The following is an 18,211-nucleotide window of genomic DNA, read 5'->3' as shown; positions in this document are numbered from 1 at the left end:
AAAACCAAAACCCACTTTATCAAAAGGGTGTAACTAGTTTCAATTTCTTAATAAATTTTTATTTAAAAAGCTGCAAAGTCTGATTTTGAAAAGACATTCCACATATACCTGGGAGTTAGGGTTACAACTAGACGTCATTTTTCTGGCCCTAGTCTCACGGATGGATACACACTATCTTCATAAACGTATACAGACATACACATATATGTGTGTGTATATGTGTATGTCTATGTTCGCTGGTAAGAGAGGTGATAGCAAAAGTATTCAAAAGAGAAGACAGCTTGGTGCTAAAAAGAAGCCATTGTATACAAATAGTAACTTTTCACATGAATCCTTTGGTCATATGGGTCACAAACGCAGGATCTCTGACACCTGTGTTTACAAATTTACAATTTTTATAAATTCCTCACAATAATACAGCCTGTTAACATTTTCACAAGTAAATACAAATTGTATAGACTTCCATTCAAATAGTCAGAGAAGGCAATGGCACCCCACTCCAGTACTCTTGCCTGGAAAATCCCATGGATGGAGGAGCCTGGTGGCCTGCAGTCCATGGGGTTGCTAAGAGTTGGACACGACTGAAGTCACTTAGCAGCCATTCAAAGAGTAAACCTAACAGATGTATTTATTTTAAAGTTTCATGCCGTAGTCCCTAGATTTGAATAAATTAGCACTGAACAATCAACAGCTATAATTTTAAATTACTACAAAAATGAGTGCAACACTGAGCAACCCTAAAGAGCCTTCGCAACTTAGAAAAATACAATCTTACTTTATTAAGATCTTCATGGAGACCATCCATTAGGAACAGAAGCAGTTCTTGTGAATCTTGCTGGCTGTATCCTGCAAACTGGTCATTGATCTTCCCAATGGTGATTTTAAAGTCTTTTGGACTGATGTACCGGTACTGTCCCGTCCACAGGGCTTTCATGATTATGCCAAATTCTTCTGCAACTTCACCTTTATGCCCCAGCAAATTTGACCTTTGCAAACATAATTAAAGTTACAAAAAACAAATTATAAAAAGCTAAGATACAGCAGGTTCTTGATATCATTAAACTATTCACATACTGTAATATGTGACCCTACACTAAAATGCTTATTCATAGGTTTATCACCAAATACTTACCTGAATCTTACTTTGATGACACCCCTCCAAGTTGCTTCTTTTTGTCTATCAGCCCTCCGCAGTCTCCTGTTCCTTACCAGTAGGCTCCAATTTATGACAGTGAGGTTCTGCCTTCCTGCACTGTTCCTTTCCTGTCTGTCCTTCACCAATCAAAGAAGGCTTTTCTTTACATTTTTCTTAAGAACAATGTTCTCTACATTGTTCTTTCCTAATCTGACATCTCTGGAGCTGGGTGGTAAGGAAGTGTGGTTAGAGCACCCTTTTAACATGATACTGCAGAAAAGTATGATATTTCTTTACCTATTAATATCATCCTGGTAACAGTTGCGGTTGAAATAATCAGCCAGATGTGGCGTATTGCACAGGCACTGTAATATTGAGTTCATGTAACAAGTATTTCCTAAATTACGAAGTCCAGTGAGAGCTGGTCCAGATCCTCCAAAAACAGGATTGAGGTTCCGAATTTGAGAAGCAGAAAGTCTTGTGATCTCAGCTTTAGGATAGCTTGTTGGCCTACGGAAGAAAAAGTGCACATGACATCTTAAAATGCAGGGCATGTGACATGAAGGTTCATACTTCAAAGGGCAGCAAACTCCAGCATCTGTACCATGGTATATGGTAATCCTGCAGATAGTTACTAAGTTAGGTCATAAGGTACTGGGTCTTAAAGAACATTTAGTATCTAAGTGACACTGGTGATGCTCCCATGAGGGTCTTTAACTTCTTACGTGAGCACATGTTTCTTACAGATACCCTGAGAGATCAATAGGTTCTTTGGTTTCTCATGAACAGGTAGAGTGTTCTAATAGAGAAGGCTCTTTCAAATGTTTTTAAATGATCCCAGGAAGTTTAGCATTACCAAATGTTGAATTCAACCAGAATGCCAGTAACTGCGGAGCACACACAGGAGGCAGAGGTTATTTGGGTACTATAACCTGAAGTCTAGAGCTGTGCTGACAAATATGGTAGCAACCAGTAGCCACAATAAATTTAAAACTTTATAGCTCTTATAGTAGCCACAATTCAAAATAGCCACTACCATACTGGACAAAACAGGTAAAGAACATGTCTATCAACATGGCCACTGGAAGCACTGAACTAGAGAATGCCTACAAGACTTTTGTCATGCAGTGTATTTGATTTATATATGTAATTTTTAACTGTATAAGGACACTAAGAAAACTCCTAATTGCTAAGTCTTTTTTTTATTACTGATCCTAAGTATATCTCCACCTCTGAAAGGAATACTGAGAACAGATTAAACATTATATTCCAACCAGTTTTTGTTTACACATGGCTCAGGTGTACGCACTGTTCAATATATATTTAAAAATATACAAACTACGTATGCTGTAGTTTTTAAATTGTCACATTAACAAACTTTAATAAGAATAATGATTCAAGAAAGAATTAAATTCTTACCAGTTTTAATAGTGAGCCCTGAAATCTACAGATTTTCAGAATTTACAAAATCTCCTCCAGTTAAGCTTGTACCTGGCAGGGTAAGTTCTTAGGAGGAAAATATATTAACTACTTTTGGGGAAAGTGATTCTGAAGAGGCCAAAAAGACAGCCTAGTTAGAATTCCTCAGCAATTAAGAGTGTATTTAGCAAATCAAAAAATCCCATTTATTTTCACCTCTATCTACCCTACATCCCCCAAAATTAATGATCAGAAGTGATAAAGACTAGAAAACTATCTCATAAGCCAGGAGCATTAGAGTATTCAATAACTGATAAAGCCAGGAATACATCTAAATGAGATACTGTTTTGGGAAAACTTAAATGAACCTATTCATCACCACTGGTGAACAGAGGAACAGGAATGCAATGAAGAAAAGGGAACAGAATAAGGATTAGAAGCTGATACACACTATAATGCTTATTATTTTAATACATTAAGTTTGCCCCCATGTTACTGAGTGTTTTTTTTTTTTTAAGTTTGGAATTTAAGAGCTACAACAAGACATATTCAACAATCCTATAAATTATAGTTCTCAAAGGGAAATTTAGGGATCATATGAAGTTTATAAAAAACATCTATGTTGTCGCACACTGAAAAGATAACAAGGTGCATACTTTTATATCTACGTTAATACATATGAATTAGTGAATGAATCACAGAATCCTTTTTGACACATTTAAGTTAGTCTGTGACATTTGGGAGAAAAACCAAGGACATTTAATCCATTTATTTTTTTCCTCTACAGTAAACAAAAACAGCTGGGTTAGCCATCCACAGAATTTTCTGTCTCCCTGATATTAGTAAACTGGTATGTTTAAGACGTTTTCAAATACAGCAAATGATTCTGTTCCTAGAAGTTAGGATAAACTTACTTGTTTTCCCGATTAACTGCTGGAGTTACTGTTGGCCTCCTCTTCTCTTCCTCTTGAATGGCCTGGGTGATATCTGGGGAGGAGTAGGAGCGCTTCAGTTTAGACGGTTCCCTATCCCGCTCAGCAGGAATCTGTGGCTTGGCTTTATGAGTTGGAGGGGTGGAAGGAGGTGCAGATGAAGGAGCCATTTCCGGTGGATACATATGAACAGTGTTGGTAGGCGAATGATAGTAACGAAAAGTTCCAGTGATGGGATCAAGAAACTTAGGCGGGGAAAGAAAGCACAGGTCAAAAAACAATGAACATTCAATAAACAACAACAAAAACTGAAAAGTATTCCACTACTAAGTTTACTTTTGGATTAAAATAATTTGAATAAAATGGTGATAATCACTTCTATAATTAAACTTTCAAAGAACCTTAGGTTTTAAAATGATAACACTGTTTTTAAATGACATGCCAGAATGCTCATATATTATAGCCAGCATCCCTGACTGGCTATCCAGAAATCTAACCATGCTGTAATTAGGGAAATGAGCTATGTCCTTTATAATGAAGAAACAGAGTCAACTCTGCGTTAGAGAAGATGCAGAATAAACAAGTTCATAAGTTGTTTTTTTTTTTTTTTAAACAAAACAGTGCCATGTAATTTCTTTCTGTGCTAATTTGGAGTTTTACCTTGGCCCAGCCCGACGGCAGTCCTGGTACAACCCTCCCCATTTCTTCACTTCTCGCTCTTGTCAAAGGCTCTCGAGACTAGTTTTAAAAAGAGAAGGAAAAGGATTTTTATATTAAATTTTGCCATAGCAAAGAACCACAAACCTTGTGTTGGCTACCCTTAATATTTTTTAAAAGATGAACTATACATGTTTTCTTAAAGTCCTAACATTATCACAGCAAGGGGAAGGAGTATGTGTGCATAGCTTATAAAGATGGTGGCTTTTTAAAGTTTCTCAAAAAAAAACAACACAGTTTCACTTCTAAGTGTCAACTCCAAAGATAAGAAAATTTATTTCCACACAAAGACTTGGATGCAAATGTTCATGGAATTATTATTCATAATAGCCCCCAAACAGAAGCAATCCAGTGTCCATCACATGTAGTATATCCACACAAGGAGGATTAGACAATGAAGAAAAGTCAACGTCTTCAATGAATAGTATTAAAGATGCACCACACTTTTGAGCTATATAGGCAAGCATATAATTTTTTCCACATCTCTTTATTGAACAAAATAATTCAAAATATGTAGGCATTCTAAATTTCAGCATACAAAGAGCACTGACATTTTATTAATTTTAAAAACAGACAGGAGTTCCCTGGTAGTTCAGTGGTTAGGATTCAACGCTTTCACTGCCATGGCCCCAGGTTCAATCTCTGGTCGGGAAACTAAGAGCCTGCGAGCTGCATGAAGCAGCCAAAACAAACAAAAACAAAAAAGCCAAGAGAGAAGACATAAAACAAACGAAAAAACCCCAAAATATTTTTAAAACCTGGTTTTGGAAAAACTGGACAGCTACATGCAAAAGAATCAAACTAGTATATCCTCTCATACATACACAAAAATAAATTCAAAATGGATGAAAGACTTAAATGTAAAACCCGAAACCATAAAACTTCTAGAAGAAAACAATGGAGGAACACTCTGACATTCATCTTAGTAATAATTTTTGGCATATGTCTTCTCAGGCAAAGGTAACAAAAGCAAAGACAGAAAAATGGGACTACATCAAATTAAAAAACTTTTTGCACAGAGAAGGAAACTACCAACAAAATGAAAAGGCCACCTATACTGAATGGGAGAAGATATTTGCAAACAATATATCTGATAAGGGGTCAATGTCCAAATTATACAAAGAACTCATACAACTCAACATCAAAGAAACAAAACTCTGATTTAAAAATGGGCACAGGATCTGAATAGACATTTTTCCAAAGACAGATGGCCAATAGGCGCATGAAAAGATGCTCAACATCACTGGTCATCAGGGAAAAGCATCAAAACCACAATGAGATAACACCTCACACCGATCAGAATGGCTATTACCAAAAAGATGACATGTAACAAGTGTTGGCAAATGCAAAGAAAAAGGAAGCCTAGTACCACACTGTTGATGGGAATGTAAATTGGTGCAGTCACTATGGAAAACAGTATGGAGATTGTTAAAAAAGAATTTAAAATAGAACTACCATATGAGCCAGCAATTCTACTCCTCGTTATTTATCCAAAGAAACACAACACACTGATTAGAAAAGATATATGTACCCCTTTGTTCATTACATCATTATTTACAATAGCCACGAATATGGAAGCAACCCAGATGCCCATAAATAGATGAATGGATAAAGATGTACAGTATATATACACAATGGAATATTACCCATAAAAAAGAATGAAATTTTGTCATTTGTGACAACATGGATGGATCTAGAGGGTATTATGCTAAGCAAAAAGTCAGCCTCAAAAGACAAATATATGATTTCACTTAATGAAGAATCTAAAAAACAAATGAACAAGACAAAACAGAAAGTTATAGATACGAGAACAAACAAGTGGTTACCACCAGAGATGAGGAGTGGGGCAGCGGGTTGGTGGGGTGGTGGCGGTGAGGAAAAGAAATAGATGAGGAAAATTAAGAGGTACAAACTTTCAGTTGCAAAATAAATGAGTCACAGGGATGAAATATACATTGTGGGAATACAGTCAATAGCTGTGTATCCTTGTATGATGACATAGTATAACTAGACTTACTATGGTGATCATTTGGAAATGTATAGAAACACCAAATGGCTATGTTGTGTAACAGGAATAACATAGTATTGTAAGTCATTTATACTTCCAAAACAAATACAAAGGAAAAAGGATCAGACTTGTGGTTATCAGAGGTAGGTAGAACAGGAAATTGGAGGAAGGTAGTCGAACAAACTTCCAGTTATAAGTGGATATAAGGTACAACATGACTAACACTGCTGTATGTTACATATGATAGTTGTTAAGTAAATCCTAAGAGTTCTTATCACAAGTTATTTTTTTACTCTTTAAAATTTTGTATTTCCATGAGATACAATCATTATATTGTACATCTTAAACTTATACAGTGCTATATGTCAATTGTATCTCAATAAAACTGGAAGGAAAAGAATAAAGTAGGATTTTTAAAAGCCCAAAACACTTAAGAGTTCAAAAGGAAAAGGCACTTTTAATTGCATAATAGACCAAAAAAAAAAGCCCATGAAAAGCACACATGATATTATTAGGTTAAAAAAACCTTCTCTGGTAGGGCTGAATCTCTTTGCTGTTCACCTGAAACTATCATAGCACTGTTAACTAACTGGCTATATCCCAATACAAAGAAAAAGTGAAGCTCCCTAGAGTCTAGCAGTTACGATTTGGCACTTTCATTGCCGAGGCCCAGGTTCAGTCCCTGGTTGGGGAACTGAGATCCTACAAGTTGTGTGGGGTAGCCAAAAAGAAAAAAACATCTCCAAAATTATGAAAATCAATGAAGAGTAATAGCCAAGGGTAGGAAAAGGCAACATTAATGGGATTACTGTCAATATTTTTGATCAGATGAATGAACAAACAAATGACATAGATGACAAATAAAACCATTACACACAAAGATAAACTGGGCATATTCTAAGCAGACACAAACTTCATCATATAAATATTTGGCACCTAATTCCTCCATTGTGAGATCAGAAGATTATATTTCACTCTAGTCTTTTGATGATCACACATCAAGCATAAAAATGAAGAATGCAGCTATTTATCTCAAGTAGCAAAAATATGTTGCATTCCATAGACATGAAAAGCAATTCCAGTCCCAACCAATCAAGAGCAGGTAAGCAAATGTAATTGGATCAGTACAAATCGATCATCTCCTAGAAAATCAACTGAAATGTCTACCCTGTTTATGGAATGCTACTGATGTCACTTTTTACGTATGTTTTTTTACACTTAGTTGGCAATCTGTACTGTTTCCGCTTACCTTGCCTGAACTTGAATCTCCTGCCACAGAGGCATGAGGCACATCTCCTGCTGACCTCTTCTGCACTTCCGGGGTTGGACACCTTTTCCCCCTATCTTCTACAGACTTCTTGGCATCGGTAGTCTCATGTTCACTTTTACTTTGTCTTTTTACTCCTGTTATTTCTCTGCCCCTCTTTGCTGAAGTTTCTTTATCTTCTTTCCTGGCCTGTTCACTTTCTTTCTTTTCCATTTGTTCTGCTTTTTGTTGCTTCTCTGTGATTTCATTTTCTTCAGCTTCTTGTTCCTTTCTGTCTTTTTGTTCTTGTTCTTCCCTCCTCAGTCTCTCTTTCTGTTCCTCTTGCTGCCTTTCTCTAAGTTCTTTTTCTTGTTTGCTTTTTTCCATTAGAAGGACAGTTTCTGCGTGAATACGAGCTTTTTCTTCGTCTGTTAGCATAGCAGTTGGAGGGGGAAATACCGGTTTTGTGGAACGATCAGGAACAACTATTTCACTCTGAGGAGACTGTTCCTCATGATCTGTACTTTCATATTTTATTCTATGATCTTCAGGCAATTTGATTGCCGGTTTTTTACTACGATCAATCTGTATCAACAAATAACAGAGAAAAACATCCTTTTGTTGAAATCCAGGAACACAATAACCTCAGTTCTTGATATCAAGTTGTGATAAAAAGAACCATCACTCTGTGGAGACAGTATCTGCCAAAAACATCCATTTGTAAATGACCTAATGTCAAGATTTCTCATAAGGCACTTGGCACTTACATCCTCTTGATTCCACACTTTAATATGTTCTGTGTATGAAGATTTCATTCTATAACATAAAAAACCCAGACCTGAGCACCCCTAAAGTTCCATTTCCACATACCCAACTGCCTACTCAGTGTCTTCACATGAGTATCTCACATGTACCACAAACCTCATACGGCCAAAACCGAATTCATGATTTCCCCCAACAAACACATGGGTATACCCACTATGTGTTGCTCAAATAAAAAAACTCAGAGTTTCATATATTTCAAAGTTGTTTCTCCATTCTGTTACCAGAGTAATCATTTTAAAACATAGATCTGACCACTGACTTAAAATCTTACTGTCAAAAACCACTGACTGTACTTAGATTACACAGACTTAGATCTAAATGTCTTGCCATGCCTGTGTGGTCTCTCTTCTGCTTATCTCCCCAATCTTATCTCATACTACTTGATATACCAGCCATACTTACCCTGCCCCCATCTTTAATTCCTCAAAGATGCCATGCTTCTTCCCAAGTCAGGCCTTTATACTAGTTGTTCTGCTAGATAATGCCCACAACATTAAGTTTTAGCTTAAATATCTCTCCCTTAGAAAAGACTTCCCTGATCCCTAAGGACCAGCTAAGCCTCTTGATATATGCTGTCATAATTATACTCTATTCATTACTGGGATTCTGATTAAACAACTTTAATTGTTTAAAATCTTCCCTATTAGCACATAAGCTCCAGGAGGGTAGAGACTGTGCCTGACAGTAAATAAAATGTTGCAGAGAGAATGAATAAAATATTCCAGAACAACTTCCATAAGAGATAAGATACTAATTAAAATTGAGTAATTTACCTCAATTTAACAATATACTAACCCTACAAAATTGTTAAAAATGACCCTAACATCATTTCTTGAGACGTTCACTGAAATAAAAATGAGACTGTCTGCCAGTAACAACCTGTATAGTGTTCCTACAAAATGAACTGTATGTTTTTCCCATTAGAAAACACCACCACAAGAAGGAATCATTTCTCTGCTCTGCTCTTTTTGCCTCTTCACTTAAAAAAAAAAACCTTCCCTGCCCCCACCCTTTTCTAAATTTATTTGTGAATAAAGTTAGAACAAACACTATGAGGATGAGGTTAACAATAAAAGGTGAACAGGGATCAAAATAAATGTTTTCATCCACATTTTCCACTCATCTTAAAAGCATAGCTATGATCATGTTACTTTCAAGTTTAAAATTCTTTAACGATTTCCTTTCGCCTACAGGACAAAATTCCAAGAGAGATCAAAGTCTCTCTTGATGACTTCTGTCCACTTTTCCAATCTTACCTATCATCACACTCACCTCTCTCCGAGAGCTGTGCCCAAGCCTGTCAGAACTACTTACCAATCCCAGAACATGCTTTGTGCCTTCAGTCATAAAATTTTTCCACTTGTTTCTTTCATCCTTAAATCCTACTCCACTCTTAAAGCCCAGATAAAACTACTACCTCCATGAAGACCTCCCTGATGATACCCACTCTCAGTCAGAACTTCTCTTCTTGATGTGTGTGTGCTACAGTGATTATTAAACAGTATATATTATTGATACATATTATTGATTGCATTAAATAGTACATGTTTATCAAGGTACAATTCATAAATTGTACATATCTCAGAAAGTCACACAGGGATTATGGTTTAAATAACATGATGATTAAACTGAAAGGAAGTGCAATGTCATAAGCTCTTTTTAAAATTTCTTAAATTTTCATTTTAAGAAAAAATTATTCAAATAATTAGTCTTAAGATTTAACCCAAAATATTAAAAGTAGGCCTTAAAACATGAAGAAATGAACTGCTTTATTTTATATCCCCCCAAAATGACTAAATTTTCTAATCAGAGCCTGCTCCACAAACCAGATGTTACCTATTTCAAATATGAAATATTATTTAAATATCTGAGAAAAAAAATTAAAAATGGTAAAAAAAAAATCTTACTGGAAAATACACAGGAAAGAATTAGTTTATCTTCCTTTAAGTAAAATCTAATGACAAGAAAGATGTTATAATTTTTTATTATAACATCTTTTATGTAAACTCTTTTAAACAATTATTGTTAAAATATGCCTGTAATTTATGTGTCAAAGTCTAAGAAAATCAAACTAAAGAACTATTTCAAAACCAAAATACTGACATCATATATCTATCATCTGTAAGCCAAACCATCTGGGAAAATACTATGAATTAAATTTATAATAAACACCTGCAAGTGTTGTTCAAATTCATTGTGCTAATACTGTCCTTGGAAGGAATGATGCTAAAGCTGAAACTCCAGTACTTTGGCCACCTCATGCGAAGAGTTGACTCATTGGAAAAGACTCTGATGCTGGGAGGGATTGGGGGCAGGAGGAGAAGGGGACGACAGAGGATGAGATGGCTGGATGGCATCACTGACTCGATGGACATGAGTCTGAGTGAACTCCGGGAGTTGGTGATGGACAGGGAGGCCTGGCGTGCTGCGATTCATGGGGCCGCAAAGAGTCGGACACGACTGAGCGACTGATCTGATCTGATCTGATTTGATACTAAATGGACCCAGTTAGGTTTAAAATTCTTTCAATGATCTATTCTGAAATTGCTGTGGCAGTAAGACAATTACAATGAAGTTTTTTAATGGCAAAAATGTACCAATATACCAAAAATAGAGGAATATAGATTTTTTCAATATTTTTCTTTCTAAAATACTGAAGGTACATATACACTGGATACATATTGCTATACTATACACTTAATATAATATTAAAAGAAAAGACATAATAAAATTAAAAGAAAACCAAAAACATACCTGTGGAATATTCTTTAAAATAGGCACTGGCTGAATTATGGGTGAAACATCATATTTAGAAGCAGCAATTGGTTCAGCTGGAGCTGATATATTCAGTGGTCCCATTCTCTCATCTTGACTGTTTATCACTTCTGTATTTTCACTGATTTCTATAGGAGGTATCATCTGAGCAGTAGGTTTAGAAGGAACTGATTCTTCCAGTGAAGGGTAAGTAAAGTCCACTAAAATCCCCAAAAGATAAAAATATTCTTGAAAGAAGAGCAAACCCCATAAACAGTACTTCATGTCTCATGCATGTTCTATGTCATAGTTAAACATCAAGTAAGCAGTGACAACCACAAGAGTCTTAATGAACTGATAAACATTAACTTTCAGACTGTGGACATCTTGTATTTTTTATGCCTAAAAGCAACTGCTATCTAACAGGACAAATGCACACACAACCAACACTACCCTGAGAACAGAAAACGTTTAAAATTTTACCAAAGGAATTTTAAACAAAAATTTTCACATACATACATGAGACAGACACCTCTTCATTCTTGCCTCGTGGGGGTGGCGTAACTTTAGCATTTGTTGTATACTGTGGATAACAAAGGAGCCAGTTTTCATAGCCTCCTTCTAAAACCAAAGGTTCACTGCGCAGGACAGCTTTACTTTCCCACTATAAAATAAGGAAATAGTATGTTTAATAATATGGCAGCAGTCTCTTGACAGCTAAAAACACAACAAACCTGAATATTAAACTGTTCTTAAAAGATCCATTTCTTATAAATGATTACCAAAAAAAAGAGACAGCTGAATTCAAAATTCAGCATTTAATGAAACAAATGGATAGATCGGGTTTTTAAAATCACACAAGTAATCCATAATCTTAAAAGAAAAATAGGAACACAACTTAACATACGATAAAAATCTTCTATGATATAACCTCATCACCCAGAAATAACACTCCAACATTTTAGTTTATTCTTACTGTTTTCTATATATACTTTTTCATTTTTTTTAATAAAATAATGAAACTTATGCTGCTTTTCTTTTATATGATCATCTGTTATCCATAAAGAGCTATATCATCATCTGTAATGACCAGATAATATTCTATTTAATACACACACACACACACACCCCAAAACTGAATCAACTGTTTCAACAATTACTATTTTTCCTATTTAATTATAAAAAATGCTGAGATAAATACTAAAGATCCTATACATATACCTAATTGACTCCATTAGGAAAAGTTCCCAGAAGTAAAGAGGGTAGGCCAAGAACATTTTAAGGCTTTTAATACATATTGCTCATCTTTGAAATGAACTTTTAAAAATATGTTTGTGTATTTCTGTACAATAATTTCCTAAAACCATTGGCTTAAAAGATGCCATCAAACTGCCCTTCAAAACGCAATGTCAATTTACAGATTTACCATCAGTGTATGAGAACACCCATTTTAAATCTTTATAGTTTTTACCAAACCGGGGGACATACAATGAGTTGTATAAGCATTTATATGTGAAGTTTAACATCTTTTAATACATTTATTAACCCTTTATAGTCTATGGCTTACCTTAATCTCATCTTTTGCCCATTTTTCTACAGACTGCTCTTTTTCTTAGTAAACAGTGAATGTACTCTGAGTATTAAGGAAAATAGGTTTTTGTCTTGTTACAAATATTTTCTCTGACTTTTTATTTGTGGTATTTTCAGTACAGTCAAATATATGAGCCTCTTTGGTTCAGGATCAAGGTAATAAAAACAATTATCAATGGTTTTTCCTGGTAGTTCATTGTTTCAATCAACGTATTTATGTCTTTTACCCATTTGGAATCTAGTGTGGTCTAAGAAATAAGGCAGAGATCCTCCTTCTTTTACTTACAGGCTAGCCAGCTCTCCTCAAACCAGTTATTTCAATCCATCTTTTCCTCACTGATCTGTTATGTCATCTTTATCATACACTAAACTTACAGGTACCTTAGGCTTACCTTTATGAAACTGTCACTTTTTTAGTGAAAAGTAGGTAAATACTGGCAATTTCATATATCAGCCTATACCTGGGTATATCCTGCGATTTCCTACTTTGAAGCATGATTGTTTCAAGGCTTTTAAGACTGCTGTCCTGGAGGACAATGTTCCATCAACTGACCCTCCTACCAACACACTGAGTTTTATTCTTACCACATGCTTACCAGCATTTAGTGCTATTCAATAATTTAACATATTAAACCAAGTATTATTTTTATCTTTGTTAATCTGATCAAGACAGTGACATTAACTGTTTGAATCTGCATTTCTGATTCCTAGTCATGTTGATATTTTTATGTTTTTGTCACTTTCATATCTTCTATTTATGTCTATCTGTGTCTACTACTTACTTCAACATTTTATCTTAAGTAATTTTCTTATTTATTTGCAAAAACTCTTCAGATTTTAGGTGTTCTAAATCAGTGCCATATCTGTTGCAAATATTTTTGCCTTCTGCCTTCAAATTGGTTCATTTTTTCACACCTAAGTTTTTATTTTATTGTCGTATCTATCAGTCTTTTTTTCTTAGTGATTTCTTCCTTTATGTTTCATAACAAAAACAGCATTTTCCAAATAATTTACATTTCTGAAAGTTCTAATTATCCTATTAAGATAATTTTAATATTATTGGGTTATTCAAAACAAGTCTTTTAAATTTGAATTTTTTAAATGTCTACAACCAAAGCATGATGGATCTTCATGTCCTTAAGATAATCAACTAGTCAGCATACCCTTCTAACAACCAGAGAAGGCTTGCAATTACAGTAAACTAACAAGGAAACTTGCTAACCTTGAAAAGTGCATCTTTCAGACTCCGTAGAGTTGTCCCAAGTTGTAAATCTTTTGCAGAACTAAACCAGTCAAGAAGGACCACATAATCCACACTCCCCCTCTTCTTCCATGTGTCTTTAGAATCATCTGGGAGGTTTGCTTCAATCCAACTAGCAGTGACTCTGAAATGTATTAACATTTGTATTGGGGCAAAAGTAGACGAGAGGTCCTAATATACTATTATAAGACACCAAGTTTTGTTCTACAGTCTTTATCATACCATAGCAAACGTTTTTTCTTTTTTGGCCATGTCATGGGGCTTCTGGGATTTTAATTCCCCAACCAGGGACTGAACCCAGAGCCCTTGGCAATAAAAGCAGAGTCCTAACCACTGGACCGCCAGGGAACTCCTCATATCATAGCAAACTTTAAGATAGTTTCCTTTCTAAGGTCAGAATATATGTTAAGAATAGCCTAAAATGTTTAACACCTTCACTAATGCATAATATTAAAATATATTTTAGTAATTATTAGAGACTGAAAGAAACAGACTCACTTGACCCTTAATATTAAAAAAAGGGGTGGGGGGGCAAAAAATAAAAACATAGGAACTCATTTGACTACATCTCAGTCAAATATAAATAATGGAGGAGAGGGGGTTAACACTTATATTTCAGTTCTCTTATACCTATACAGATAATTAAAGTAACCAAATACCAAAATGCTTATTTAACAAACACATACAGCATTTACCATATGCCAGGTGCTATTCTAAATGTTTTATTCTCATTGACTCTCACTAGATCCTCACTATACTCCTATAAAATAGGCATTATCCTTATAGATGGGGAAACTGAGGCACAAAGGGGTTAGTATCCAAGGTTACAGTTGCCACTAGCTCACGTGTACACTCTTAACTGTTTTGCTGTGCTGCCTACTACATCATCATCTGTGAATCATACCAAGTCTACACTAAAGCATGTTCTTCACTTCCTCCTTCGCTCACACAAAAGCTTAAATTCTAACCTAAAGAGCCCAATGCATGGCTCCTACCTCAAATCCTATTACTTGAACATTCTTATCACTGCTTAACTAACTTATTCCCCTCAACTCCACTGCACTCTTCGCTGCCTTGTGATTCCTGGTTTATGCAGGCATGCTCCTGCCTAAGCACCTCTGCTTCTACTGTCCCCTCTGTCTGGAACCCTTTTTCCTCAGGTAAGTGCATCACTCATTTCCCTTATATAAAGGTTAGCTTAGGGATACCTTCTCCATGAAACCTTCATGGATTAAAATGTTTAATACTCACACCAACATACACACTTAACACAAAACATTTTAAGGTTTATCGTCGGTCTCACCTATCCTACCATCCTGTTAAAATATAAGCTCCACGAAGCAAAGATTCCTGTCTGTTCAGTGATTTAGCCCCAGCTCTTAGAACCACAGTAACTCAGCCCATCATGAGTGCTCAGTAAATACCTGCTGAAATGATGGAATAAATAGTAGAGATTTGTACCTCCAGGTAAGGAACTCCACATTATTCCTAACAAAGCACCTAGGCATTTCAGTATTTAACTGGTGATATTGGCAACCTGGGCAGAAACTTGTATTCTAAGTAAAACTAAATGGTTTAGATAATTTAAGAGAAAAAAATCCTGTTCCTATATAATAATGTTGGTTACCATATCTTCTAGGAAATAAGGGGAAAAAAAGAAATATAAAATACTGTTTTATAGTTAAGTCCCACTTGATATACAAAGATTAGAGATTAAAAGGATGCTTGGTTAACAAAAGGAGGAGGAAAACTGAAACATGATATTCTTAAGGACAATTTCTGACTCTAAGGATATATTTGCCTAAATACACTTTGTCTAAAAACTCATTAGTATTCTTCAGAACTCTTTTTTAGAAAACAATAAAATCAGTCAGTACTCCTCAAACTCCAGTCTTTCACGTACCCCCTTCACAAGTTGCTACAATTCTGCTCTCCTTTGTCTACTGTGTAATGTTTTAACTATTTAATTGAAAGTAAACCTTTACTTGAATTGTTTTTAACAGGAAAGTGTATGTTCCTATATGCATGAAAAAACAGCATCATGTCCAATAAATAAAGGATAATCCTAAAAGTAAATAAAACAGATCAGTGAATTATGCTATGTTCACATAATAGATCACCAAATAGCAATGAGAATAAACAAATACAACCGCACACAATAATATACATGACTCTCACAAACACAAGGTCAAGTACAAGAAGCCAGACGTTAAAGACTTTAGACTGTATAATTCCATTTATATAAACTACAAAAACAAATCTGTTGGTGGTTCCCTTGGGTGGATGGGGTATATGGATAGCCACAGATAGGTAGCATAAGGGGGGCCTCCTAGAGTGATGGTAATGTTCTGTTTCTTGGTCCAGACACTAGCTAAATGAATACATTCAGTTTTTGAAAACTGACTGGGCTAAATACTTAGGATAAAAGTGGTTTTGTATGTATACAATACTAGTAAAATAGGTATTCACCATCAGCTAGCTGTAGATACTGTTACCTGTAGAGAACTCTGAGGCCTGCCCTCTGGCAAGAAGGGGATATTAACAAATACTAAAAAGGAGAGCTAGCACCAACTGAAACATCTTTTAACTATTCAGAAGGACTGAAACAGAAATTAAAAGGTAATCATTTTCTTGGTATGCAATTCATTGATGTTCAGTCTTCAATCTAAACTCAACTGGAGTTTCACATTAGTCAAATTCTTGCATTTTGGGAAACAGTTAAACTTAACAAAAGTCACCAGCATTCTGTTAGTATAGGTAACCACTGAAGATTAATCATAACTCTGTCTTTTAAAATCCTAGAAAAAATATTCATACCTACTTGATTATGCACTCTAATCTCATTTTTTTCCTTTTTAAAAAATTCTTATTTTATTAAAAATTTTTTTTTCTTCTTTCCCCGCCTTTATCTTTCTTTCTAATCTCATTTTTAAATAGCATATTTGCAAAGCACTCTATTCTTCAGGTTGAGCAATTACAAGCCTCAGCAATGTGCTAGAAACTACGCAAATTTTATTACCTAACTTTAAAAATGTATCTTTTTAAGATTTCTTAAGTTACACCATAGATTTTAACTAATTCAGTACCATAAACTAAGACCTAGAGAAGTTATATAATTTTTATAACACTCATAATAATGAAAATAGCCATGGAACTGGAGTTTTAGCTCTATCACTATTATAATAATAGTTTCTAATATACAATATATTCATGCAAGTAACTTTAAATTATTTTACAGGTTAAAGGCTTTTAAAAAAGAAAGAAAAAGATTAGTAGGTCCTTACTAGTGCCAGACACTGCGCTAAATGTATGCATATGTAAAATCTGTCATTTAAACTTCTCGAAACTTCTCAGATAGGTGGTACTATTATCCCAGTTTCACAGATGGAAACATGGGCTTAGAGAGGTTAGATTATTAGCCAGAAGTAATGTAGCTAGTAAGTGACAGAGTTACACAGTCTGAACACAGCCTGATTTTAGAACCCATATTTTTTTCTTAATCACTTAGCTAACCTGCTACTTCTTCAAGAAAGTATTTGTATATCTCTCACCACAGGTAATAGTATGGGGAACTTAAAAATAGAAAACAATTCAACTAGTTTATCAGTTTAGTCAGGTTTGTAGATATGATTCACAAGCTCAAAAATAAAAAACAGGAGCAATTACTCAACAAACACCTGGGGAAAGAAGACATACAAAAGCAGTTTCATTCCTCTTCTAATAAGGCTCCAAATGCCACAGACAGGAAACAACAGCCAAACCGGAATGTCTTTTACACTACCCCACAGAAAGCGTAAGGTGTGCCACTGAGGAACAAAGAATGAAAAGGACCACAGGAAAAGAAAAGACCCACATATAGCATGGATGCTAAGCTGCAACATTTACTACTGTCCACAGCTTACCATTTTATCTAAATACACAATGACTCACCCTGGACTGATGGCTTCTTCAGGAACACTGAGAGAATCTGAAATATGGGAATCCAGATAATCCTGCATTTTCCGAGCATCCATTATAATCAAGCTGATGTTTTTATCCATCATCATTGTGTATAGCTCCTTTGCTGTGATTGCTCCTTGGAATTGAGAGAGACAATATAAGTGATAAGAAGCACCCAGTTCCATGTGCTATCATATCACTGACCACACGGCAAGCATAGTTTTTCCTGGAAGTGTCGTATACTTGCTGTCCCATCACATTATTTATTACCTTTTAAACTAACTTTATACACAGTTTGCTTTTGGCATTTATCAAGAAACTAGTTCAAAGCTTTGTTATAAAGACTTAAATACCAAAACTTGCTGGTGAATATTACAACTACATC

The 18,211-nt window shown here is 35.1% G+C and overlaps 1 protein-coding gene across 1 annotated transcript in view; it reads right to left on the bottom strand.

Moving 5' to 3' along the window:
• USP8 (ubiquitin specific peptidase 8) overlaps window positions 1-18,211 on the bottom strand; it is a 36,364-nt gene that overhangs the window by 4,374 nt on the left and 13,779 nt on the right. Inside the window, exons 6-14 of the mRNA XM_045162070.1 lie at window positions 17,818-17,962; window positions 13,849-14,011; window positions 11,556-11,700; window positions 11,037-11,257; window positions 7,461-8,042; window positions 4,147-4,224; window positions 3,469-3,731; window positions 1,433-1,645; window positions 776-986 (exon numbers count right to left, since the gene is read on the bottom strand). Coding sequence (XP_045018005.1) covers window positions 776-986; window positions 1,433-1,645; window positions 3,469-3,731; window positions 4,147-4,224; window positions 7,461-8,042; window positions 11,037-11,257; window positions 11,556-11,700; window positions 13,849-14,011; window positions 17,818-17,962 — 2,021 coding nt within the window. The remainder of the gene's footprint in view (window positions 1-775; window positions 987-1,432; window positions 1,646-3,468; window positions 3,732-4,146; window positions 4,225-7,460; window positions 8,043-11,036; window positions 11,258-11,555; window positions 11,701-13,848; window positions 14,012-17,817; window positions 17,963-18,211) is intronic.

The sequence above is a fragment of the Bubalus bubalis genome, chromosome 11 (genome assembly GCF_019923935.1).
Source record: "Bubalus bubalis isolate 160015118507 breed Murrah chromosome 11, NDDB_SH_1, whole genome shotgun sequence".
NCBI lineage: Eukaryota > Metazoa > Chordata > Mammalia > Artiodactyla > Bovidae > Bubalus > Bubalus bubalis.
The sequence above is the reverse complement of the archived record's forward strand: the minus strand, read 5'-3'. Positions and strand labels throughout refer to the sequence as shown.